The sequence below is a fragment of the Monopterus albus genome, unplaced genomic scaffold, assembly GCF_001952655.1.
Source record: "Monopterus albus unplaced genomic scaffold, M_albus_1.0 scaffold247.1, whole genome shotgun sequence".
NCBI lineage: Eukaryota > Metazoa > Chordata > Actinopteri > Synbranchiformes > Synbranchidae > Monopterus > Monopterus albus.
The window spans coordinates 178,519-205,882 of record NW_018128127.1 but is presented as its reverse complement, the minus strand read 5'-3'; the positions used below and the strand labels follow the sequence as shown (position 1 = coordinate 205,882).

At 41.6% G+C, this 27,364-nt stretch overlaps 2 protein-coding genes across 14 annotated transcripts; one reads left to right on the top strand and one right to left on the bottom strand.

Annotated features, from left to right (window-relative positions):
* pcm1 (pericentriolar material 1) lies at positions 1-24,276 on the bottom strand. Of its 11 annotated transcripts, none has more exons than XM_020620764.1 (40): positions 24,193-24,276; positions 22,633-22,766; positions 22,088-22,336; positions 20,141-20,467; positions 19,624-19,794; positions 18,330-18,449; positions 17,838-18,024; positions 17,516-17,628; positions 16,947-17,220; positions 16,708-16,858; positions 16,218-16,421; positions 15,804-15,970; positions 15,007-15,236; positions 14,480-14,622; positions 14,213-14,342; positions 13,420-13,590; positions 13,137-13,318; positions 12,792-12,980; positions 12,433-12,700; positions 12,169-12,314; positions 11,873-12,075; positions 11,204-11,384; positions 10,819-11,111; positions 9,999-10,160; positions 9,691-9,747; positions 9,328-9,500; positions 7,535-7,666; positions 6,419-6,548; positions 5,784-5,951; positions 5,573-5,670; positions 4,181-4,315; positions 3,878-4,081; positions 3,711-3,770; positions 3,489-3,633; positions 2,882-3,030; positions 2,725-2,788; positions 1,328-1,536; positions 1,064-1,156; positions 857-980; positions 1-685 (listed from the first exon to the last, which is right to left on the bottom strand). In XM_020620764.1, exons 2-40 carry the CDS (start codon positions 22,726-22,728, stop codon positions 660-662), a joined length of 6,324 nt encoding a protein of 2,107 aa, XP_020476420.1. In that variant the 5' UTR covers positions 22,729-22,766; positions 24,193-24,276; the 3' UTR covers positions 1-659. The 11 variants fall into 11 exon arrangements, with proteins under 11 accessions (XP_020476420.1, XP_020476419.1, XP_020476421.1 ...); XM_020620763.1 differs by lacking the exon at positions 24,193-24,276 and adding an exon at positions 23,936-24,164; XM_020620765.1 differs by lacking the exon at positions 24,193-24,276 and adding an exon at positions 24,076-24,163.
* sart1 (spliceosome associated factor 1, recruiter of U4/U6.U5 tri-snRNP) lies at positions 24,182-27,363 on the top strand. 3 transcript variants are annotated; one of them, XM_020620768.1, is made up of 2 exons: positions 24,182-24,273; positions 24,505-27,363. In XM_020620768.1, exon 2 carries the CDS (start codon positions 24,535-24,537, stop codon positions 26,854-26,856), a length of 2,322 nt encoding a protein of 773 aa, XP_020476424.1. In that variant the 5' UTR covers positions 24,182-24,273; positions 24,505-24,534; the 3' UTR covers positions 26,857-27,363. The 3 variants fall into 3 exon arrangements, with proteins under 3 accessions (XP_020476424.1, XP_020476426.1, XP_020476425.1); XM_020620770.1 differs by having other exon boundaries at positions 24,183-24,273; positions 24,527-27,363; XM_020620769.1 differs by having other exon boundaries at positions 24,183-24,273; positions 24,524-27,363.
* The last annotated feature ends 1 nt before the right edge of the window (position 27,364 follows it).

Genomic DNA, 27,364 nt, shown 5'->3' with positions numbered 1-27,364 from the left:
TCACTTTTCAGTTTTATTTTAAACTTATTAGTGTAGTCAACATTTTAATTACATGAAAAAATCTATGGAAACTAACAATTACCAGAACAAAAGAGCATATAAAGATGCCTGAAGGGATAAAAGTTGAATCTGAGCTTTGATATAAAGGAAAAACTGTTCAAGCCTGAGAAACAGTTAGCTACCGTCAGCCAGGCTACAACTAAACCTGCATCCCACTGTAATCTCTTCAGAAGTAGCAACAATGTGCAAAGAGCACAAGCCGTACCGTAGGAAGGCAGGGCCAAGACAAATGAAACATTAAAAAAAAACAGAACTCATGTCAAACTGATCCCAGAACAAAGGGGCTAAGGCAGAACTAAACAGGAGTTTCAATACTATAAAGATTCAACATGTCAGTAACCAGCAGCACAGAAAGATGCCCATCCTAGGTTATAAATAAATCACAAACATCTCAAGAATAAAATGAAGTGTTGATGTGTAGAGGCTTACTTTTATCTGGTGTGTGTGTGTGTGTGTGTACATATGTGCGAATCATAGCTAAATTGCAACTAATATTAGCGGTTGCTCCCTTTAAACTAGCAGATCAAGAATCATACATCCAGAACAGACTGACCATCTCAGCATAGTGTTCATAGGTTTGGAAACATCGTTATAATTTTCTACACAGGCTGGGCAGCAACAGTGTCTGAAAGAGACAAAGAAGAAAAAAAATTTACTCAGTTTTAGTTTGTGTATGGGCTAATACAGCTCTGACATACATGGATGCACAAATGGTAGGAGACTTGGCTTTTGTAGAGTGTTTGGCAGCCACACAAACAAATGTGTAATCCCAACGAACAAGGACTGTAATCCATACCTGGTTCCTTCAGCGCCTGTGCATTTCCCACCAGACCAGTCAGTGATTCAGTGTTCCCACTGAGGATCTCTGCAGATAAGTTGTTATTCTGCTGTTCCTCCACTATTCTCTTCTGAAGCTCCTCCTGACAGTACAAACACAGTGGATCATCAGATGAAGACGTACTCTCTGGGATTTTACACTTTGACTCTGTAAATGTTAACACACCTCACACATGACTGTGAGCTGCAATGGCAAGTCATCCACCTTGACAAAGTCTTCCTCATCAGACTTCTGGCTGGTGTTCCCTGAGCCCATCTCCTGCACCAATAGTAAGAATAACATCAGCATACAACAGAACCAATGAAGGGTAATGTATCCATTGTTTAGTGAGTAACGGCGTTTTCATTCCAGAGAAATAGAATGATTTTGGTTAAAAACAAAAAGATCCTTGGCATATTTTTAATTAAGCATCTTCACTCTTGGACTTACCTCGACATTGAGCATGATGGGTGAGTCAGTGTCGGGGCTGCTAGTGGCGGTCGACTCCTTGGGGACTTCCTGACAGTGAGATATTGCAGAGCCTTCTTCTGTTGCAGCAGCTGCTGCCTCAGCTTTACTCTCCTCCTCAGGACTCTGCTGCTCCACTATGGTGCATTCCTCTACTGTTGAATCCATAGTTCCAACAGAATTGTTTATTTCTGCAAGACAGATTTGTGATACAACATAATAGTAAGCTTGTATTTTCAGATCCCTTGTTGGTTGGATCACACAAGGCCAGAGTCCTGTACCACAAAGCAACTTCAGCTTATTCTGGCTCTCTAGGGGTTATCTAGCTTCACTGAGTCCTATACTGGCTATCCTGGATAACCGGTACCACGAAGCCGGTTATCATATGGCTTTGTTAAATCTGGGTTTTCCTATCAGGCTACACGCAGGAGGCGAAGCTGTTAAGTAGAATGGACAGCGACACCACCATGAGTGAAGTAGGCCACTGATAATAGATAGAGCGGTGATATCTGCAGGGAAGAATGTTTATAGCCAGAGCAAAAAATGTTATGACAGGTGAACTGTAAACAATAGTTGCATAACTAGAATACAATAAGAAGCTATAGAAACCCTAGAAATAATTTCAAACATTAAGGAAAGACATACCGTACATTAGCACAATTATTTTAAGGGTCTTATTCAGTAGGTTTTTTTTCTCTTTTGTCTGACAAAGAAATATTTGTCAAAAATCCAACAGTTTCTGCTACTAGAGTGGAGAAGAGAGGACACTACGGACGAGTTGCACCTCAAGTCGGATGTTCATTTCTAATTATGGGAAATATTCAACACGGTAGGGATTATTTTTCTAATAAAAGACCCTTATCACAGAGTTTCCTCACGATATTCTGAGCTACAGTGATAGAAGCCTGTAAAAACAACTGTTCGGAATTAAGCTTATAATCAAATAGTCTGCATTTAAAATACAGTGGTGGTCATCATGAAGGCTGTCGACTCCCTCTGTTAGAAATCCTGAAAGAGCACAATAATAAGACTGCTCTACAGAAATATGTTTAATACTTATCACGCCGATATAGACACTGACCCTGTCAGGGTCCAGTAGGAACAATGGCTCAGTTTTTCCAGTGATCTGATTGGTTGGTGCTGAGGGTGTTGACAGGTTTTGAGCGGATCCGACCCTCTGAAGTTAACCTGCTCCAGAACAGGTTACCTGTGCAGCATATGCTACTGTGGTGATCTAGTCCAAGTAGAACTAAGCCAGCTTTATGGTACTGGGAAATACTGAAGCCCCAAGTTAACTGGAAAAGCCACTAAGCTCACTTCATGATACAGGCCCTCCAGTGAAATGTTAATTCTCAGCAAAAATATGAACAAGACCTCACCCTCATCGTTCTCTGAACTCCTAGGTTCAGGTCGTGTCTCCTGGGGTTCACTGGCTGTCGTCCCCTAGAACATGACACAGTTACACAGGTCAGGCTAAGAAAAGAAAGGTGTTTTTGTGAGCCATGGTCGTATAGAAAACATCTGTGTGGCTCTGACCTCCTGTTCCATCTGTCCATCAACAGAGACCTGTAAGGAGGTTTGGACATCTACAGGTCCAGCCTCAAACTCCTCTATTTCCTCCTCCTCATTCTCATCCTCCCCACTGCCATAGTTTGTCAGGGGCTGAGTCTCTGCTTTGGAAAGACCTGCAAGAACCAAATAGGATAGTAATGAGATGTGGCAAGTGGGAGTTAAGTCAGTTGCACGTATATATACACACACACACACACACACACAGGTTAAAATAGTCTATTTTAGCAGGACTAAAAATGTCACTAAATTCCTGCCCCACTTATTTCCCTGTAGATTATTTTGAGTTTTTTTGCATTATGAACCATTAGCAATTTTTTCCCCAATTATTTTCAAATAAAATATGTTCCAATCTGAAAAGAGGCAGCATCTTAAGTGATGCCAATTTTTAGGAACTGGTCTGTAATCTACAGGAGGCAGGACCTAACTGACGTAAACATATGCACTGACATGGAAAATGGAAATGAGAGTAAATGTAAGACTCCTGGCTGTGTTGTACACCCAGATTAAATTTGGTGTGGGTTCTTCACCAACTATCACAGAGAAGCCCTTAAAAAAAAAAGCATTCACTCACTGATAGAAAGAGGCATCCCCTGTCCATCCCTTTCATCATCATCTTCGGCCTCTGAAGATTCACTGCTCTGGCTGTTCTTTGTTTCCGTCTGCAGGTAAAGCTCCTGGAGGGTAGAACCACCTTCCAGCTCAGCCCCAACTTGGTCCTGGAAGAAAAACAGACATTTTTGTAACAGAGTTCCCAGTGTTATAAGTGGTATTGACAATTTCATTATCATTTTACCTTGTCTTCATCTGAGCAGGCTGGAGAAGCTGATTTACCACCAGCAGTTGCTGTATTTTCCTAATGGTTAAAATAATTTAACACCAAGAGTTAAGACTTTAGTACAGACATTGAATTAAATGACCCCAATTGATTATAATACTAAAGATACAGAGTGGGAAAAGAACCTTGAGATTGTGCTTTGCTTTACTGGGCTGCTCTGCCCTCTTCTTGTTTTTGTGCTTGGCTGCCAAAGGGATGCTGCTATTGTTGTCCAAATCCTGCATGAGCTTGAAGAAGGCCAGTTCATTGAAGAGGATCTCTGAGATCTCCACCAGAAGGTCCTCCCCACAGTCCTTCAGAGTACGGCCCACAAATTTACTGAGAGAGTCCTGGCACAAGAGAAAAAGAGTGAAATCTCAGCAGGACACTTCATTTGATCTGCTTAAATGCATGTCGCCACCGTTTGAGGAATCCTACGACGGTCATACCTGCAGGATGCCTCCCAGCTGTCTGTGGAAGAAGCGGACAAATTCCTTACTTTCATCATTCTGTTGGGTGAGAGTAAGGACCAAGCGCCGCACAGATGTCAACAGCTGGAGGGAGCACACTTCATCCATGTTCTCCTAATTAAAGAAAATATAAGCAGTTTAACATTTTGATAACATTGACAGGGTGGTACCCAGCACTGATGGAAAAAAATAAATAATATCCCCTACGTCTCTCCTACACTTAATCTGGATTTTAAAAAAAGTACATAAATACAGCAGGGTCTGAAATTAACACCTGCCAGGTGCCAAATGTGGATAGATTTTCCATTTGGTGAGTAAATCTCAGAAGACTACCAGCCACACTGGCCAGTAAATGTGTAGCACATTAGTCATGTAATAAAACAGTATCCTGAGAGTCTCTACTGTGGGTGTCCTCCTGTTGTCTGTCGGATTTTGAGACACAAACACACACACACACACACATGCATGCTTACTCTGTGAAGACCTGCCCCTACTCTGCCTCTGATTGGCTTTCTGAGCCAAGTATAAAAATACACTTTAAATCACGGATACACGCCTAAAGCACGAATGATACGCAGGCTGAAATAGAGGCAGTGTAGTTAGCTGGAATAACACACACGTCTCAAAAACATGGCTAAAATGCTTTTGGTGTAAACACAGTGTGACACTTATGTCCAGGTCTGTCTAAATCATCTGACCATAACTATTACCATTAAAGAGGCAGAGTAATGGTGGGTCCCCATGGAAAGTAAGTGTGCGCATACGCCACACTCTGACACATACAGGAGACCAGACTTCACGGACTGTGCAAGGAAGCGGGTGATTGCAGTAGAGTGAGGATTCTTGGGAGGAGCTTTAAGCGGGTTCAAATGATTAAGCATCTAGTGGGTTTACAAAACTGAAAATTTACTTTTGTTTACCCCTGAAGTACAGTTCAGTAGAATTTTGAGTTTAAGACTTCCTGAGTTGTATTGTGGCTTTGAAATTTAAATTCAAAGATGAATTTAATCAAATTTTGCTCTGGCCGCTTTACATGTCAGCATAATACCTTATTATCTCAGTGAAATCCAGAAACAAATGGGTATGTGATGCAAAAAGGCAAGTTATTATTTTTGCTGGTAAAAACATGTCTGGCCAGTGGAGTCAAAAAGTTCATTTTGGATCCTGAATTCAAGAATCATTTTTACATTCAATTTTGGGCCAATACATCTACAACCAAATAAAGCCCTAAAACTTTCATGAATGCATTATTAACAAGCACAAAATTTGTATTTGATAGTTCAGTCTAAATACAGGAAATTCCAGTACATTCTCTGCTGGTACACAACTAATAACAATCCACCCTGTGGCCTCCTGTGTCGATCAACCCACCTTAAGGAAGGGAATGACTTCTGTCATGATGGCTTTGATCTGACGGTCCAACTGTTGGGTGTCAATCTGTGGACAGTGCACATCAGCAGCTGCACCTCCTGCTCACAGACAAATAACTTTTATTCAGAAATATAAACAGCAATGTCAAAGGCAATGGCTGTGTTGCTACTGGTCTTTGCACATGGTGCAATCAGGCAGGGTTATGAGGTACCTTCCACTGGTGCACCAGCATTAGCAGAAAGGCGTTCAGCATTTGAGACTTCACAGCCACCTGCACCTGCAGTGCTGGCGTTACAGGGGTTAAATTCAGCTTTAAGCTTCATGCGCTCATACTCCCTAATCCTGGCCAGAGCTTTGTCTAAATGAATCACCGTGTTGCCTATGCAAGCAGCAGAGAAAGGAGAGCAAGGGGAGACAGAAATGGGATATGAACAGGTCAAAATCAATGAAGCAAGAGAAAAGAGAAGACACTAATGGATATTAATGCATCTCTAACCAGGTTTACTCTGCAGGATCAAACAAAATACGCCAGCTCCTTATCTATGATACCAACATCCCCCAAAGTTGGTCTTTCCACTGCCCAACAGTCCTCTTCTAAGAGGTAATATTCTTTAGTTTGGCTATGTGGTATTGATCCTGGGGTGTAAACTGGTTGGTTTACCAAGGCAGCCCTTAGTGGCCCTGCAGGGAAAACTAGGGAGGGGTTACCCAATTAGCTTTAAAGACAGTAAGCAAAGCCCTTCAGTTGATTACCAAATGTGGGGAAATTATTTTTCAGAAAATTATACAGGCAGCTTTAATCATTTGTTTTTCAAAGTGAAATGGGTAATACATGCACAGCTATACCCAGGTCGTCATTAGCAAATGGTTCCAGGTTGGAGGAGGTTGACATGGTGCTGTCATTGTCCCCAGAGTCAGCATCATGCCTCTTCTTCATCATGTCTTGTGTGAACCTCAAATTCTTCTCTACAACCTCCTGAAAAAGACAAGCACATACATATGAGGATGTTCTTAAAATTCACTATCATCTTGACCAGTTCCATGTCCTGTTGACCTCTCAGTAAAGTAAGCTATGAACATTGTTTGCAAGGACAAAATGTGGGACAGTAACAAGCAAAGTTGTGGTGATCAGACAACAATGACACCAGAGCGATGTCAAGGTTTGCTTGCGCTGCAAAAATGCAAATGCCTTATTCAAAGTACAACAACTCGCAAATACTCGCCTGCAATTTCGCTGTCAAAGCAGTGAGGGGTACTGACTAATTTTTTTTAAAATTAAATATCATGCCCAAGTCTAAACTATTTATTTATTTTTAGGGTGGGGTGTAATTTGAATGAATGAATGTGATTTTTTGAAAGTGACAGCCCTTGAAGAGAATGGATGTTTCAACACAGATCCTCTTTTTAAAATCAACCCAACACCTCACTAAAACATTCACAGAGCTAAAAGTGAAATTTCCAGCACATACAGTACTATAAGCCAGAGTTATGGTAGATTCTCTCGCCATTTTCCTAACATGGAGAATTAGACATTTCATCCATCATTCATCCAACAAAGCCATTACATAGACAGACAAAAGGCCTGGCTCCCAATTAGCAGAACTCTGGGGACCTTGGCCCAGAACAAAGAACACATGTCTGATCTGGGAAAAGAGATGAGGGTCATATTTTTACAGTCCGGGTTCTGAAGCCTTGCTGTCAAGTTATATTCAAAGACAATGAAGAGGCGGAGGAAAAATTAAAATCTGAGAACAAAGACAGACATAAAAAAGATAAAAAGAGAAGGCAAGCAAGGATGAAAAGGAAACTTGACAGAGAGAATTTAATGAACAATGTATTGAAATGTTTGAGAGAAAGACTTCAGAAAAAGCAAAAAAAACACTGAAATTTAGACAAAAGAGAACAAAGCAGATGGGAAAAGTGTGAGAACGCCACACTGGGAAACAATAATGTGTCTCTTACTGCATCACTGGTGGCCAGACTCTCACTGGGTGTCAGCTCAGACTGAGAGCCTGCAGCCCAGGCCGCAGGACCAAGTGGAAGCAAATGGTCCTCGGCCACGCCCTTCTCTGCCAGGTGTCTGGTCACTATATCCTGGGAGAAAAAAAGAGCCAAAGAGGCTACTGTATCACACAATAAAGAGAAATTTAAGATGACATCATAAGCACACAAACTATTAGAAGATAATACCACATTACAGAGCTCAATCTTTTAAATACCAGCTACGCAGTATCTAGATATTTCCTCTCACATGCACATTATGGATCTGTTTTTCTTAAGAGTGCTACTGTGCAACAACCCCTCTCTGTATGTTCTGCCAAACTCTTCTTTATCTATAGCACTTAAAATGTGGTAATCTTTACATATCGTGGCCACATTTCCACCAGCCTTTGCCCTACAATAGTTCTTAAAGCCCAAGGTCTCCAGCATCCTCATGACTGAAAACTCTTTTTCCTCCTCCCAGCTGCCTCATCGTCTCCTGCAGGTCTGGTCTGCCCACAAAGCAAATACACTACCAGTCACGTTTGGACATTTTCCAAAGTGTGTCAATACTTTTGACTGGTAGAGTTTAGTTCCAGACCCTTTCAAATATGACCCTCCAAATGATAAGGTTTTATATAACTGAGACAGTACCATTGGGAATATTTTGGAAGATCAAAATTCTATCTGTAACCAGTCACATTATCAGACATTCTGTGCCAAATAGAAACGAGACAAGAACTTGCTCCATATTCTGTTTAGGGACAGATCAATCAGCCTGAGTATCTTGTAATCTGAACCCAGCATGAAGGATATACCGTACATGGCTGTAAATCTCCAGTTTCATCATAATATGATCGTATATTGATCCAGCAAGCCAATATTTGCCAATACGCCAAAATATGCAATGATGCAATTTTGATGTGATTCAATTATGCGGCCTGCAATCAACATCAACTTTTACTATGTGCCTATTTTACACAATTACATTTTTATTGACTCACAAATGCAATTTTAGCATTTTATTGAGTTCGTCTGTTCACTTTCAAGTGCTATTTAAATACAAATAAGGACCCACAATGATCTGCCAATTCAACACAAACTTTGACTTGAGATTGGAAGCATTTACATCATCACAAAAAAGCAGAAATTTTTGTTTTGTTTAAAACTTGACAATCACACTTATTATTGTGTGTGCCCTTTTTAACCCAAAATACTTCCATATCCACAACTTGTTTAGGATGGAAGAGTTTACTCTGTGCATTTTTCTTGGTCATTACAGGTCAAGGCCAGTTCATAGATAAAGTGTTTTGTTGCTCGTCCCTCTCATGCAACAGATAGAACTCCAATCTATGAAATGTGTCAGTCCGCAGTGACTCAGACATGCACGAGATGTGGCTAACCTGCTGACAGACGGCCGTTCTGATGACAGCAACGCTGTGTTCAGAGTCATTGTAGATTGAGTGAGTGAAGCGCTTCAGTAGCTTATGCGCTGCTCAAGTTTGACTTTTAGTGTGAATTCCCGGTCAGAATACTAGCTGCTCTGCATTGGGCTTGTTGTCCAGATTTAAAAGAACAGTACTTCAATGAAAAAGCATACGGATGTGACTGGCTGAGTCTCAAAATAAAGGTACGTCTAACATGTACATCTTTATAATGCGCATCGATAACATCAAGTTATGATCAATGTATCAATCCAGATCATTACACCCCTAATACTATATCCACATTAGATTCAACAGGCATAGACTATCACTAAATGCAACTCCACTTACCTGTAGGGAATACAGTGCCCTCTGCCGTAAATAGTCTGTGTTAAGCAGCTGCAGCTCATGGAAGAGCTCAATGAGAAAATGGGGACGGGACTCATTCTGAGATATCAAGGTAGCCACCTCAGAGTAAATGGTCTCCCTCAGCGCCTCAAACAGTGAGAAGTCACTGCTTGCATCTGCAGGATCAAGGATCAAGACAGAATGAGGTCTGGGTGGACACTTGCAAACTCTCATTCATGAATGAAAACAACAGTCTGCCCTCAATCCGAGAAACTCCTGGTTATACTGAGCCAAAAACTGAACATACGTGGGATGTTTAGGTGACCTAATAGACAAATGATGCCTGGATTTGCATGGTGAGTTTACCTGGTGCTTCTGTGCATGCAATTCTGTTAGAGAGGAAGGGTGTTCTCCAAGCATAGGCTGTGAGTAGGATAAATTAAAGTGATAACATAAATTAACCCCAAATTAAACACGTGGTAGTGAAAAATGTGCAAGAAAACTAAACTAAAGTTATATATTTAAAAAAAGGAACAATGTTATGACAAAAAAAAAATTCTAATGCAAAGACAGCCTAATGCAGATATTACATGTATACAAAGAAAAACAAGATACAGACACAAGAGGGGTGAGGGTGGGTGCATAATTTTCACAGCAAGTAGTTCTAGCCATACCAGATGAAAGATCATTTCTTTTATTCCCAAACTTAGATTTGTCATCTAGTTTCTCTTGAGTAAGCTTGTCCAACAGACTCTGATTCTGGTCCTTCTGGCGAGACGGGCCTGCCCTCTCCTGGGCAAAGTCTGCAGTGCTGCTAACACTGTCACTCTCATGTCCTGAGGAAAACACACACACACACACACACACACACACACACACACACACACACACACACACACACAAAGAAAAACAAACACTAATGAGACTTCATTCATTAATTATTTGCCAATTTGGTTAAGAAATACAGGGAAGGGCGGCAAAATTCAACACCTTTACAACCCAGTGCAACCAATTTTTTCAGTTCAAGTCAACTTTATGTATCCTTGTATCCCAACCAGACAAACAAATAGACACACAGTAGATAGGAAAGAAAGATCCTTTTGATCACAAAGCTAAAAGAAATCAAGGTCTATTATTGTTAAAAAAAAAACACTACATGTGGAACTGGTTATGAATAACTACTGCAGTTAAAAGATGAGGTCAGTCATTTTCTTTATTGTTTTTGAACAGTTATGGAGCTCTATGGCACAGAAGAACAAGCTAATCCAGGCTGGAGACTTTACTGTGAGTAGAAACAACGGTTTGTTGGTTTTAGTCTCTGTATGGGGATTGTTGAAAATACTATTAATACCAACCGCATCCTTTAACTGTAAACATAAATAAAACTTATACTAGTCTAAAAGGATAACTTTGAGCAATGTGAAATGTTTACAGCATTTTGATTAGACATTCAGAGGATTGTCAGTTCCACTTTAATAACTTTACTGTTCTTACTGTGTACTTTGGTCCTCCTGCGACGATTCTTAGAATTGGGCATCTTGCTTCGGGAGGCCAGATTGGATTGGGCAGAGGCCTTGTGTCCTGCCTTGAAAGTCTTTGTAATGGTGGTGGGATCACCAGGACTAGGCATGCTGCTTAAACTTTCTTGTGATGCCTGGTCAAAGTCTTGAGGTCGTGAGTGGCGGTTGGTAAGAGGAGAGGAGGATGGCAACTCTTGGGGCTCCATTTTAGACAAATGATGCTTGATTGTGTTGTTTGCATAGGAGGTGTTCAGCCAGGGGCCTGGTCTGTAGAGGTTACATGAAAAATAAACATACTGTATGAACAATATTACAAAAATAAATACTAATGTCTTTTTGAGTAACAATGATGGACATACTCTCTTTCTGTAGTGGTGTTAAGAGGAGAGCGCTGCAGTGGAGGAGGGAAACTCATGTACTCCGTTTTGAAAGAAGTGTTGGGATCTAACTTCTGCTTCTGATGGTCAGAAGCAGCCTGCCCTGCTGCACCCTGAGGGAACTCACTCGTGGCAGCAGGGAACAGTGGATACAAGTTAAAGCCTGAGGAGTGAGTGAGAAAGGAAAAAAAGACTTAATTAGCTTAAGTTGGTGTGTTAATGGTCCAAAAAGCAATTACATTATGAAAGTAATAGGCCTTCTGGCCTTTAATTTCTGCAGAACTGAGTCACTTTAAAATATACTATTTATTCAAATTCCCAAATACCTAACTGAAAATGAGTAATCATACCCGTAATAATAGCAACACTGTGCAGCCAGTGCACATGAAATCCATGAAGGGGGAAAAAAATCCATATTTTTTTTTATCTAATTTGTTGAACTGTCATATTCTTTTACTCCAAAGACAAACTGCCAAGATTTTTTTTAATGCAATGACCTATTTGAGGTCATGCTTATACATACATCACTGTAAACTGTCTTTTTGAGCCCCACTGAGATGTTTACTCTGCCTATTGCATTTAATGCATACCATTGTAAACACAATTGGTGTGAAAATTAAACCCAAGAGCTAATAAATATGCATGTTATACTTGGAGGGAATGGGGACAAGTCAGCAGTCGACATGTTGGTTGAAGGATGCAGAGTAGAGGTGAAAGGGAGGAAGACACCAGGAGAGGCGCAGGGAGCCGAACTGGATTCTTGGGATAAACTCTGCTTCTGTGTTTGCCAACCTGTTGTTGAAGAGGAGAGCTGTTGCTGCTGGCGAAGGAGGTCATTCAGAACCTGCTTTAGTCTGGAGGAAAAGTATGACAGAATGTAGAACCTTTAAAAGATTTATCATTTGACATAAATAAGAGGGAGCACTAATGCACACCAGTGCTTTCACCTTTGTACATTGTTCTGCTGCCATGCCAGCTGGGTGTAACACTGGTTGAGCTGATGCATGATCAGGTGGACCTGTGGTGATGACAGGTTGTTGGGTAACACGCTGTACTGACCTGTCAGCAGGGTTTGCAACATGTATGAAAGTGTCTGTGGAAAGAGGTGAGAGACAACAGACAGATGTACAAGGCACAAAACTAAAGATGGGACAGAAAGCTGTTATGAAGGTCATTCTGTGTCTATCCGTGTATTTGTTGTGTGCATTAACCTGCTGGTCCTGAAGGAGTGTCTGACACATGCTGGTGCTGAAGTCCAGCTGTCTCTGCAGCTGGCTGACCTGCTCTTCCCAGTGAAGTGAGCCCTCAGCACAGGAGAGCTCTGAAGCCCAGCGCAGGTTTTCTTGGCGGCGTGTACCTCCATGCTGGCTTGCACACTGGTTCAAACTTCTGGACAGTTGCTGCTGCTGTTCAACCTTGGTCTTGTTATGAAGATGCCCACTATCCTCACCTGAGAAGGCTGGTGGGGGCTTCAGGTTGCTGCAGACACAAAAAAGTAAGCACATGATCTTAATAGATTGTGGATGTACTGGATAGTGACACAATTTCTTCTGCCTCATCTTAGTCTGACCTTCCATGATTATTTCTGTTATTGTAAGAGGACTGGTTTCTGCTCAATGGATAAATGTGAATGTCATCTGAGCTGCTCTCAGCATCTTCTTCCTGGTCCTCTTCCACCTCTGCACCCATCTCTGAGTGATATTCATCCTCATCATCGTCATCAATGTGGCAAGGACTGGAACACCAGGTAGCTGTTGTCCTAATGACACATCAGCAAAATGGCACAAAATTTAGCCAGTTGTGCAATATTCGTTTGTTTTAATTCCTCTACTTACTGGTAAAAACATACTACTAAAGCTAACCACTTTCTAACATTGACCTTCATGAGGCAGGCCCCTGGAGCAATGTGTTTTACCTTTCATCCCTCCTGACAGGTTGTGAGGGTGTAGCAAGGCCATCGTGGTCCTCAAGCAAGTGGCGAGAGTCAGTGAGACCATTACGCCTCTGATGTTCAGCCATCAAGGACTCCAAGTGCTTCCTACGTTGGCGTAGTTCTTCTCGCAGGATCTGGTGGCGGCGCATCTCTGACCAAAGCTGCTGACAGTGCAAGAAGAAAGGGGATCAGTTAACACATCTGTACTTTTCTGAAAACAGTGATCACATTCTGACATTTGTCTAGTGGTAGCTGAGGGTCTTACCTCATTGTCAGTGACTGAAGACGTAGCTGCTTCCGGAGCAGTGGCTTTGAGCACAGCTGAGTTGGTTTTTGGTCCAGAGGATGAAGAAACTTGCACAGCGGCCACAGTGGGAACTGCTGTTGGGACCTTCCTCAGCAAACCCTGCTGACTCGCCATACTGGACACAGATGACTAGAACAGAGACAGAAAGAGATAAAAAGTATATTTTTATTACAATGATGTAACCCTTTAAAGAAACAGCAGCTTTACACTTACTTGCTAACTTATTAGGCACTCCTAGTCAAAACTCATGCAGCCTAAGCAAGCATTCAGACTGATTCAGTAAAAATGCAACACTGTGCTGTGTTTAACGCAAGGCTGCGCGGGTCGAGGGGTGAGGGACTGCAAGGGGAATGTTGTAGGCATGTACAATATGGCTACGTTGTGATGAATCAATGTGTGGTTTCATTCACATTTACAGTCCAGAAGTTTCCATTGTGTTTTGGTTAGCCATGTTGCTAATGTAGCCTAATCTACCTTAGCACCAATTCTTCCACCAGTGTGTCAGCACTGATAAATACACACACACACACACACACACACACACACACACACACACACACAAAAACTGTTTAAGATCCAGTACTAACAAAAATGAATGACATGTCATGGTGTGTTAAATTTGACAGTGAATACTCATGCTAACAAGGTAAACAAGAGTCTTCTTTCTATTCTGCTCACTTCCACTGCTTATCAAAAAGTTTAGTTTTGTGTTTTATTGCAATAAGACAGGAAACCTATGTGTGTAAAATACCTGGAGGTCGGGGCAAGCCCACTGGAGGTCCTGGATCTTGCCTTGGATTTCAATGAGCCTCTGGCGCTCTTCACGGAGCTGCTTCAGCTCCTGCTTCTGCTGTAGAAGCTTCTCCTCATACAGCTTCTCTCTGTGTACAAAACAGTTTTAATGCAATTCCAATTAACCAAGGTCAAAGACAAAAAATAAAACAGGATATATTCAGAATATTTTGGAACAGCCATATAGACTTTCAGACAGGCTCATGAGATCTATCATATGCTGTACCTGGCCTTGCTGGAAAGAGCAAGGTCTCTGGGATTCTGTTTAGATCCAGCTCCCAATGACCTAGCTGCAGTAGCTCTGGTATTATTTGGCTGTTGGTGTAAAGCTTCATCTTCATTAACTGTTGTGCCATCTGTGTCGTCACTCTGGATACAGGCAAAACCACACATTTTAAATGTTGTTTATTAAATGCGTGTCCAATAACTCTGCTCCAGAAAAATGAGTGCCATTCAAAAAAAGTTATTCTCAATGCAAAGACTTAAGAACCAAATTAAGTAATAAAAGAAAACCTCACCCTAGAACTGATTTTAAAACACTTCTTATTAACACTGAACTTGACATGCTGCACAAGATGCAACATTTCAAGTTTAATGAGATACTGAATCCAGTGTTTCATTTGATAGTACTAACAGGAGGAAAAACAGTAGGAACTTTCAGATCCTACACATAGGAGCTTTAACAACACTTTCTTCCATTCTGCCAACACCTACACACCAGTGTCTAAAATATTATTCAGTTATCTGCCACACCTGAACCATGGCTGCTAGTTCCTGCAGCTGACGTAGTTTCTGCTTTGCTGTCTGTCGATGACCTGTCCGGGCAAAACTTCCATCGTTCCCCAGACTGCTCCTGCGACTAGACCCCGATGCCTCACTGTCTGGAGCCACAGCATGAGCCCGTTCTTCATTATCAATACAGCCCTCATCTTCATCCTCATCTTTCATCTGATTATATGGTGTGTCCCTGTTGTACTGGCATTCTAAATAGGAGTAAAAACAGAAATATTGTTTACATATTGTTACTCTGTAAAATCATATTTAAAAATGTGTGCTTACCCCCTCTGAAATCAGATTCACTTTTTCCATAAATAAAAATACCATGATATAATTTATATTATATTTAGATTTTTATTGCAGGTGTCTTCATGAAGGTGGCTGTCCTGGTTGGTGACAACCATGACTATAAACAATGATCATAATACAATGTACCACTGCACAGTATGAAACAATGTATCTCTGCACCATTGTGCTGTGCCTATACCAACATAAACTGAATGGAGAGAATGTTAGAAGTCCAACACTGACAATCAACAATCCCATTTATTTAAAATACACTAAGGCACTTACTATGCATGACAAACAAATAACCCTAACCCTACAAATTTGACTATGTTACTTTTAGTAAGATTTTTATGATCAAATCTTTTATTTGCTTTCTTAACTAAAATTTATTTTACAGGAAATAAAGTGATGACAGTATGAAAACCCAAGAGGAGTGTTAATGAAAGGTGGCGCACTGGTCTGTGTCAGTGTGTGCATGAGAGTACCTATGGCTGAGGGAATGTTGAGGCTGCGAAGGTTGGCTGCTGACCGGTTGTTTATCTCGCATTCAGTGTTGAGTCTGCCATCCCGGTTGTTAGTGGTGCTACTCCTGACACTGCGCCCGTTGGTCAGGCTGTTCAAGTCTGTCCAGTTTCCACTGCGTTGTGGGTTTCTAACAGAATCAAGGATTTGACTGTTATGGATACATGCCAGTAGCAGAATTACACACACATCATGATCTAATGCTAGATGCCATTATACTTTAACTTGAAGCCAATGACAGGCTGGCAGTGTTTCAGTATAATCTAGCCATTTTAACACAAGCTGTTGAATCTGTTGATTATCCTCCTGACAGAAGTCTACTCTGCAAAAACTGTGTAAAAAAGTTCCTTGATTTTACTATCTATCTAAACACTAACCTGATATTAGTTACAGGCTGGCGGTTCTCCTGCTCAGAGTCAAACATAGAACTATTCTCTGTCTCATCTTCCTCCTCCTCTTCTTCTTCCTCCTCATCTTTCACATTCTCATTGACTGCATCCACCATCATATCAGAAGTCTGCTCATAGTACTGAACCAGTTCTCGCAGTTCATTCAACCGCTTGTGGACCTCCTTTAGCTTCCTGTAGGGAGTAGCAATCAACAACAAATGAGTGAATGGAATGCAAAAGTATACCAGGCTTAATAATTTAAAGGTTATGTGAGACGCCCCCCGTACTAACGATACAGAGTCACCAACAGAAAAGCACCCCTATAAATAGTGGAGGCAGAGTGTCTTGTTCAAGAACAATTTAAGCATATAGTAGGTTTCGTGGTTATAAGGTTATACTACACCACCTTAAGTTACACCACCCCCATCCTGCTGTTGAAATCTCACCTGCTTGAAGCTGTGTGTGTTGTTGTGTGTACCTGAGTCTGTCTGGGGTGTTGGAGCTATCTTGATGTTGGGTGACTGAAGGACGAAAAGAAGTGGAAACTGAGGCACCATTAGAGCAAAAAGCAGATGGACAATCTGAAGATCCACCCATACTCAGACTGCACTGTGTTGACAAGCCACGAGCTGAAGGGAACCACATGCACTTCATTAACACGTTACAGGAAAAGAAGCCATAAAACTGCAAAAAACACACTTCTGGAAATAAACTTACATGCATTATTATTGAGAGTCTGGTCTCTGAGTGAATGCAGCTCCTGCAGTATCTTGTCCATGGTTTGCTTTTTGTCATGGAGTTCTTGGAGCTTGGTGAGTTTGACACTGGCAGCTGTTGCTCCAGTGTCTAGCCCAGTGTGAGGACCAGAGGCAGAGTGAAGGAGAGGCCTGTGCTGAGGTGGACCAACAGGCTGGTGAGCTCTAGACCAGCCCACCTCTCTGGAGAGGGAAAGACTCTCTGCCTGACGACGGTTGTCAGGCACTGCTTTGGTCTGACAAACAAACACAGTCTTGAAGTACAACTTTCTTATTACATTAAACAGTTATATACATTTCTTTGTTGACATGGCTTATTAAATGAGCAACATGCTAAGGCAGTTCATGCCAAAATTACAGATTAGTAATTTGCATCAAATAGTAAAAAATAAATAGCTTGACATACTGACACTGATATAATGTAAAAATGCTAAAAGTACTTGTTATTAATAATTGTAGTTCACTACAGGAAATATTTCTAGATGGCATTTTAAGGAGAACATGGCAGCCCAGTTGCAGCATCTACTGTACCTGAGAGTCATGCAGCTGGTTGTGAAAGCGCTGGATCAAATCATTCAACTCATCATTCAGTTCTGATGTGATGCTCAGGCCTGACACGCTGCCTGTGGTTTCTGTGACAACTACTGACATCAACAAATCCCAAAGGAATTAAACAATAATATTTAGTTGTTATACATCATTAAATGTCAATCCAGTGATAGAAAGTTAAAATAATAGCAAGACAATAAGAAAAGAAACTGCTACACAATGTGGTTAATGGCCATTCTCAACACAACTACTGGTCTGCACTTAGCTGTAAATATGTCTGTGACTGTTGGCATTTATGTCTCACCATTGTCTTCAATCACAGCAAGTGCCTGTTCTGCACTATGTTGCATGGCCATTAGTGCCTCCTGTTGGCCCTGCAGGGCCCTGAGCTGCTCCTGCTGCTCCAGCATCTTCTTTAGCAGCTCGTGCTGCTTACGCAGATTCTCCAACTCTTCCTTCTGGTCAGCCCGCACAGCCTCTGGCCTACCGCTCTAAAAAATTCACCGACACACATACATATTACAAAGGCTACCAAACTCCACCACAGCAACTCTGTACTGCTACTCACCAGGAAAAGGGATTTTCAAGTGCTCACACAGCAAATCCTCTAAGACTAATAAATAATGATAAAGGCAAAGGAGGAACAAATTGCTTCATTTGTATTTCCTGATGTCATATTTCAAAGACAACATAGTCACCCAACACCAATATTACTGACAGTGAATAATGAAACAGAATACTAACATGGGTAAAAAGTGGAAGATTTTCACAAACAATACACAACAAATGTACACACCATTGCATGTGATGTATCTGAGGAGCGAACCTCAATGTTAAGAGAAGTGCTCTCTGCCAGTGAAACTGAGCCCATTGCAGAATCCAGTGTCCCCACATCATCATCCTCATTCTCCTGCGCCTATGGATATAAGAGGGAACAGCAAGTGACTAAAAGATAGCAGAACAGGAAAGCATACAATGAAGATGATTCAAATTACATACACTACAACAGGGGTGTCAAACTCAATTGCACATGGGGCCAAAACTCAAAGCACACTTTAGGTCGTGGGCCGAACAGAATAAACATTTATTGAACAGACTAAAACTAAACATTTTTTGAACATAAATATGAATCAAAACAGACAGGATACAATATTCAGATCTAAAATAAATAAACTTGAACTTAAAATCAGCAACCGTATTTCTGCTAAGGCTTACATTTGCAAACACCTGCTTTTTGTCTGGACACTAGATGTCACACACTTCCATCATGCTCTTCAGAAACTCTCCCTCGGTAAATAGCCAGGCTGATTTGGCTATCTCCTCCGCCACAAAAAAACTTGCTTTCACAGCAGCTTCACGGTGTGATTTCGCTTTGGTGAAAACGTTCAGAATCAACCTTTCTCTTGGCCATTGTTAGGGGCTAGCTTTGACTTGAAATTAGGGTTGTATACATCAACAGACGCTTGATTGATCTGATGTAATTGACACGGGAATGATCCCAGGTAGCCTATCGTTCGGTAAGGCAGTTGTTGTGCTGCATTATGGGATTTGTAGTTTGTGTGTTCTCAGTGCTTCATATTGCAGGGTCATTAAAAAAAAAAAAAAAGGTGTATAAAATGATCTAGCGGGCCAGATGTGGCCCGCGGGCCTTGAGTTTGACACATGTGCACTACAAGGAAATGCCTACATGCATCAGCTGATCAAAATTGTGGGAATACAAAAGAAAAAAGTATGTTTCTTGAAAATACTACCATATATTTCAGAGGCATGCTTTGATCAAAGTACAATGGTCAGAAAAAAACAATTCCACAGAAAAGGTGGCATGCTATGTTCCAATTTTATCATCACATCACTCCACTGTTGCAGTGTTTGAGGCCACAGAGAAAACCAAAAATTAAAATATGTGTGGCAGGTTGCCAAGCTAAGAGTACAAATAGGTTCCATTTCAGCTAATTCACAGCTGAAATAGAGCCAAATATATCCTTTACATGCGACACATTTGTCTGAAAATGAGATAGCTTTGTCTAATAGCACAAAGTAGATCTATAAAAAGATAAGGGTGAAGCTAGAAAAACAGTTATCAAATGTACCAGCATTTTCTGCAGAAGCCGTAAATAGGTTTTCTCCTGCTCCTTGAGGTGGTCGATGAGATGAGAAAGACGCTCCACGTTGGCTGGAACATCATTCTTCTCCACCAGGTCATCTCGCATGGAGCTGGCCTTACTGATGTACTCCCGGATCTGTACCAGTTTGCTCACTACCTGAGGCCGTAAAAAAGGAGCGGAGGGTGATGTATGGGTGTGGGTTTCACAAGCGCAAGAGAAGAAAGGGAAAGACGTAAAGAAAGGTGAGCATGCATCTGTAGATCTAGACTACATCTGCAGCTCAGACTGGGCTAAACATGGGTGGGGGGGATGGGCACAAAACTCATTGGGCACCAAGGGCGGCGTATTTATAAACTGCCCTAAATACAGCTGCACTAGCTCCCCCTCACTTTCATCCTTGTTCTGGTATCACAGTTCAAGTGCAGTGATATATAGACATAGACAAAGCCATATGCATATGTAAAGGGGACTAAAACATAGTAAGAACAAGACAAAATATTACCTGGCTGCTGTCTATTCTTGTCTCTCCTCTTTCGTATTCTCTGTGCACCAAGGTTCCTCTCTCGGTGCCACCATGACTAAGCCTTGGAGTTTCCTTAGCAGAACCCACAGAGGTTAAGGCATCCTTAAGTCCTGGGCTCAGTTTCTTGGTTTCCTTGGTGATGGCTGGGGTAGTTGGGGCAGAGGAGGAAGGAGGGAGCAGCTCCTTGCTTTTATTAGTGTTTACATGCAGAGGTAGGAAGTTGTAGGGTTTCTTGCTCTCTCCAGCTAATTGGCGCTGGTTGTTGGCGGCTGTGACACGCCCCTGGGAGTCACTGCCAATGCTCCTCTGAGTAAGAAAAGAGGAGACAAGTCAGACAAATCACCACTGAAGATTTGGGGCATTTTACTTTAAAAACCCACAGACCCTGTCCACTTGTGATCTGATCACAGCACAAAATACAAGTGTGATCTATCACCAAGATGGATTTTGATCTGATCACTGAAGTCTGGGACACATTTTCCCACACGTCTTCTGTGGTTTAAACACTAATGTGTCCTGATGTGTCCCCAAAAAAGACCACTCAAGGAAAATGTCATCAATGCAGGACATAGTGGGTGCTTTGGTGAAAGTGCACCAACGCTCAAAAAAAGAAAAACTGCAGAGAAATGTCCGATACAAATCCATCAATGTATTGTGAAAGCTTTTACAATAATCCATGTTCAAATCTGATGTTTGCCTTCTACTTCTTCTTGGGATAGGGAGACTACTGACACGTGTCTGGTAACAGACTGAAGTAAAAATTGTACCTGTGGCCATTCGATATTTAAGCGGAAGGGTTGCAGCAGTAGCCAAATCTGAACACAAATGGTCAGCTGGACACCTTGGAGACATGTATTAATTAACAGGTTTAACAGTTATTTGCCTCTGCTGTCCACTTGTGTTCGCATGATCAAGATGCATTTTAATACCAAGTCTAAACAGGGCAGATGCAGTTGTGTTTGCAGATGTGTTTTTGTTAGTGTCCCTTTTTCTGCTCCAATGAATTGCAAACACTTTTAAGACAAAAGGAATTTTTCCCCTGTCCAAAATACACCCTCTACAACCAAATGAGCCATTATAGATACCTGTGCCGTGAGCATCCAAACATGATTTCTTATCCTATTAAAAACAATGCCCCTACTGCACTGATACAAATCCTCCAGCTTTGTCCACCAAAGAAGAGATGTACAAATATTTACACATTTCGACTCTGTTGTTCTGCCTTCTCCATTCTAGGTTTACACCTTCTTCTCCCATTTTTGTGCACTACTGTGCCATTCAGCCACCCTCAGCACTGCAACAGAACAAAGTCAACCAAACAATTTCATACACAGCTATAAAAAAATAAAATAAAATAATAAAAAAAAATCTCCTATACTTTCCTATATTCTCACTTACTCTACTGCCTGTCGGCCCATAACAGTAGTGTACTGGCACTTATTCACTGACCAAAACTACATTTTGTTTTGTCTGACAATGTCATAATCATTAAGAATGTTCATTTCATGTCCTTGAGATGCTACAAAGAAAAACCTATTGTAAAACCTAAGCCTTGACAGGCATGGACATCTGCAGTAGGCAAAAAACTACTTTCAATGCACTCATCTGCTTGTGGTATGCATGTGTGTCATAAGACATATGGTGGTAAAATACATTCAATGACCTGTTCATCACAAGCATCCAACAGTGCTTTTAGGAGTCCAAACCTCTGTAGGGTGGCTTTCTAATTTAAAATCTCATACAATCACATGCTAATGTTATATTTTTAATTACGTATTGTCTTATTGTAAATGAATCAGAAATCAGCAGTGGCGCCAGTCAACACAAACATTTTAACCACAACACAGCTAATAAATCACTACAAGCAACAGCTTATTGACCATGATAAACAAAGGGTATATCTAACAGAGTACAGCAGCCTTTTACCTCATCCAGGTCAGTGAAATTGATCCTCTGACGCAGTTTATCTAGCTCAGCCTGGTCTGGAACAGACATTTGAGTGGAGTATTTGATGTGTGGAAAAGAATGAGGAGTACGTGCTCTCCTGCGACCAGCCCCAGGGGTGGACTCTGGTGAAATGTCATTAGTCAGGCGGCTCTCCGCCACCACAGATGACAGCTTCTTCTTGTTCTTCTCTGAGGATCGGTTGGCTTTCTTCTGCTGTACACCCCAGTCCTCATGAATGGCAGAAATATTTTCATTTTTAATATTATGCATATTCGTTTTACAGATACAAAGTGTATACTGGGCATATCAAACATACCAATGAATCAGGATGGCATCATAGTGTCAAGACAATGAGATAAATTATACAGAGAAATGTGTATTTTACAGTTTGAATTTAAGAAATTCTGATGAATTTGGCTGTATAACAAAATCATAAAGTACTGAGAAGCCCCTCCACTGTAACATTATGTGAAAATGAGACGAGCCATGTCTATAGTTTCTGTCAGGTCCTGACAAGCCCTTACCATGTTGTTGAGTCTATCCTCCAGACTGCCATTGGCTACAGTCCAGTTGTGCAGCTCTTCTCCACTGTCATCAAAAGGTGCGCCTCCAGTTGCCATGCCTTCCACTTGCTGCTTGTTGGAATTCACAACAAAGTCTACAGTAGCCACCACACAAACACCACAGAACAGGCAAGCTAACGTTATACCATACATGCTCACGTTCAAACAAGCAAGACAAAAGACAACTTGTGCATTTCTGGCAGACACGCAACATTCTGGAATATTGTTAATAGCTGTCACTGTCACCGCAACGTTAATCTAACGTTAGTATCTTAAAACAACATCTGACTCGACATTTAATTATTAACCTAATGCCGTTGGTTACCTGGATAACAGTAATTAGCTAATATTCAGAGGTACTGCTCACATATGTTATGAACACAGTCGATGTTAACTGGTACAAGTAACAGTTGACGCTACACAAAAACATCAAATGTGTCATTTCTTACCAACAGCAGCTAACATTAACGCTCCAGTTACGACCAGCTTGAAAGCATCTGCAATTTACGTTACGTCGACTGAGCTGTACGTTAACGTTAGCTGCCGTTGGGTTTTGTGTGCGTGGCCCGCTCGGTTTCCCTCCACCAGCAGCGAGTTAGCGCGAGCTTTCTGTCACCACTTCCCGCAGGGACATACGACGGCCCTGTGTCGAAATCTAACGTTAGGCTGAACCTTTGTAACCCCTGTAGTTAGCTTAAACAAATATTAAAATGCCATCTACGCAGTTTGTTTCTCCGTGTACAACATTAACATTTGTACCTTAACACTAGTCCCACAATTGCCATGGCAACACACAATGACCCTGATCTGCACTAATGTTAGCGAATCCCCTAATTGTTACTTTGGCTCTATCGATAGAAAACCACAAGCATTTTTGTGTAACGTTTGGACAAAACGTACCATAAAAAGTGACGCTAACGAGCTGCCGAGTTTGCTGAAATAGCTGACTATTGTTATATAGCTTGCTAACAGCTGCTCACCATGGAACTGTCTTTAAATGTCTGTAAAAGTTGAAGCAAACATCTCAGTTCGCGTTAACAAAGCAAAACTTCAAGCTAAGAACATATTTTGTTATTGTACTACACTAGGGTTTGCAAATAGCCTGGACTAACTAACACTAATAGTAGCTAGCTAACGGCAAACGCAGCAGATTGACAAAAATCAGGTTTTTGGTCATATTAATGTAAAGTAGTTAAGGTTACTCTAGCTAGCTAAGTTATCGTTAATTTAACGTTAGAAATAGAAAACGTAGCTTGATAATTACCATTCGGAGTCAAATCGAAGGAATTATCGTTACGCAGCACGTGATGTATTGCAGTAGAGGTTTTATAAATTCTCTCTGAATCTGTATTAAGTCATTTGATGAATATTAACGTATTACTGTCCCAAAACGCAGCGACTCACGGATGTGATCCTGGCCTGCTCTACACTTTGTAACACGCCCATACAACAGGTGGCGGTATACAGTTGCTTAGAGGCACGACCATCGGAAATGTATTTCCAGGAAATAGTTATACTTACGTTCCCCGTTCGTTCAAGGATATAACTTGTGTAGTTAAGCGTGGATTAGTGTGGTTAAACTGCCTTGAAGAAAACAAATAGGTTGGTATTTATCCTTCTTCATTTGGCATCGAATTGTTTTTGGATCTCGAACGTAAGATTTCTTTTTTTGCTTCCGCTACAACGTAGTTGTTTTGTCGGCTAGCCACTAAGCTTTCAAAGCTAACGTGAGCTAGTTAGCAGCGGAAAGCTAACCATATTTTTTTCCACTAATCCCATCAAAGAGTCCATATACACAAGTATATCTAACTTTATTGGATTTTTTTTTTTTAGTTTACGCCGTTGTAATCAGCAGAGGAAATAATGGGTTCATCAAAGAAACATAAGGAAAAGAGCCGCGACAAGGACACAGAAGAGCGCCGTCGCGAACACAAGAAACATCGCCATAAGGAGCGAGACAGAGATGCTTCGGGTCGGGATGGGACTCGGGATAAAGACAAACGAAAGCGCTCCAGGTCCAGGGAACGAAGTGGACGGGAGAGCCGTAGCAAAGGTGAAAGGGGCACCGGGGAGCCACGAGTGAAAAAGGAGAAAGTTGATCATGGATATGAGGAGGGCAATACAGAAGTGGAACCTCAGTCAGCAAGCGGAGATGCATCTCTCAGCATTGAGGAGACAAACAAACTCAGGGCGAAGCTGGGTCTGAAGCCTCTCGAATTAAATGAGAACAAGAAAGAACTTGGGACCAAAGAAGAGCCACTTGTGGCTGAGATCATCAACCCCGTTGTCATCCAGCAGCAGAAAGAGATGAGAGAGAAGCTTGCTGCTATGAAAGAAAAACGCCTCCTGAACCAGAAATTGGGAAAAGTCAAGAGCCTAGCTGAGGACGACTGGCTAGATGACACAGCTGCTTGGGTGGAGAGAAGCAGGAAGATGGCAAAAGAAAAAGAAATGGCAGAGAAAAGAGCTAAACTTCTGGAAGAGATGGATGAGGAGTTTGGTGTGAGCAGTCTTGTAGAGGAGGAGTTTGCACAAAGTAAAAAGGATCCCTACACATCTTGTGATCTTAAGGGACTCAAAGTGCAGCATGAAGTGGAATCCTTCAGTGAGGGTGACACTGTCATTCTTACACTACAAGACAAAGGTGTACTTGAGGAGGAGGAAGATGTGCTTGTAAATGTGGGGTTGGTTGACAAGGAAAAAGCTGAAAAAAATGTGGAGCTGAGAAAGAAAAAGCCAGATTACAAGCCCTATGCAGAGGAAGAGAGCGTTGATGACATGGTTATGTTTAAGCCCCATTCTGTACTGTCAAAGTATGATGAGGAAATTGAGGGCGAAAAGAAAAAGAGCTTCCGGTTGAATACAGGGGGCTTTGCTGATGGGGAGAGAGAGCGGGAGCTCCAGGCCATGAGAGAGACTCTACGAAGTCAGGCCCAGTCCTTGGAAATGCCTGCTCTCACTATCGCCTCAGAGTATTACAGTCCTAAGGAAATGGTGAACTTTAAAAAGACAAAACGCCGAGTGAAGACGATCAGGAAGAAGGAGAAGCAGAATACTGCAGATGAACTTCTCCTCGATGACACTCGCAGCTCTGATTTTGGCTCCAGGACACGTGGTCGGGGCCGCAGGCAAGTGAATGACAATGATGAGGAAGTAAAGGAGGAGGACAGCAGACTGCCACACAAAGACCCCCAAATGTCTGATGACATCAGGATGGCAGAAATGGACATAAGTGATGATGAAGGCTTCATACCCATTGAGCCAGCTGTAATTGAGGAGGATGAGGCAGAGCAGGAGCTGCAGAAACAACTGGAGAAGCAGAGGAAGTTGAAGCAAAAGCAACTTCTCAAAGATTCTGCAGAGAAAGTGGCAGAGCAGGTTAAAGTTGTCGTTAAAGGTAACAGTGACAGTGATCCTGAGAGGAGGAGCAACATTGTTTTCAATGCAACTTCAGAGTTTTGCAGAACTCTAGGTGATATTCCAACCTATGGACTGTCAGGCAACAGGGAGGACCAAGAAGACATTATGGACTTTGAACGAGAGGATGAGAAAGATGATGCTGGAGATTCAGACTCAGAAATGGATGAGAACATTGGATGGAGCACAGTTAACTTGGATGAAGAGCAGAAACAACCTGACTTCTCCACAGCCTCAGCCACCATTTTGGATGAAGAGCCCATTGTCAACTCTGGCCTCGCTGCAGCCTTGCTGTTGTGCAAAAACAAAGGTCTGTTAGACACACAAATGCAGAAGGTGGCCCGCGTCAAAGCACCAAAGGCTGTACTGCCCAGTGGCAACTACTGCATTGAGGACAAGATGGGCTTTGATGACAAGTACAGTCGCCGAGAAGAATACAGAGGCTTCACACAAGAATTCAAGGACAAGGATAGTTACAAGCCTGATGTCAAAATTGAGTACGTGGATGAGTCTGGGCGAAAACTCACTCCAAAAGAAGCTTTCAGACAGCTTTCACATCGATTCCATGGGAAAGGATCTGGAAAGATGAAGACTGAGAGGAGGATGAAAAAGCTGGAGGAAGAGGCACTGCTGAAGAAGATGAGCAGCAGTGACACTCCACTAGGGACAGTGGCTTTGCTTCAAGAAAAACAGAAATCTCAGAAAACGCCATATATTGTGCTTAGTGGGAGTGGGAAAAGTATGAATGCAAACACCATTACTAAATAAGTTTTGGGGGAAAGTGAATTACCTTAATTACAATAATCTGTGCATACATAGACACAATGTTTTAATTAATGTCTGCAATTTAATGCCCTAGTTCATACATGCTTCATTGTTGTAGTTACCTGCTCAATAAAATGATTGCAACTGCAAATGTTCAAAGTGAGGAGTAACTTAAGAGGTCAATTAAGAATGCCTTTTGGTTTCAGACAGCTCATGCAATATGACACGAAACAAGAAAGAGGTCAAGCAGTTACAAACAAGGAGAACAAGTATTAATCAAAAAATTGAGAACTGCATGTTGGTTCTGATTTTAAGTAGCAATATAATATATTTTGTTTAGCTGTAAGGGTAAATGTGGCTTACAACAGCTAAAATGACCAAATAATGCAAAGATGTACATGAACAGCTTTACAGAATTGCACATTGTGTAAATTATTTTCTGAAAACCTATAAGGCTGGCTTTACCCTTCCTACAGCCCTGTGACGTTTACAGTCCAAAAAAATGTGACAT

What these genes read in the sequence shown, in the direction of transcription:
- pcm1 (XM_020620756.1), bottom strand. An exon ending in GGGCTTGCCCCGACCTCCAG is followed by an intron (nt 13,591 to 14,212) that starts GTATTTTACACA and finishes TCTCTGTTCTAG; the next exon opens with TCATCTGTGTCCAGTATGGC. An exon ending in ATGGACAGATGGAACAGGAG is followed by an intron (nt 2,789 to 2,881) that starts GTCAGAGCCACA and finishes GTCATGTTCTAG; the next exon opens with GGGACGACAGCCAGTGAACC.
- sart1 (XM_020620768.1), top strand. Translation starts at nt 24,535, where the DNA reads ATGGGTTCATCAAAGAAACATAAGGAAAAGAGCCGCGACAAGGACACA.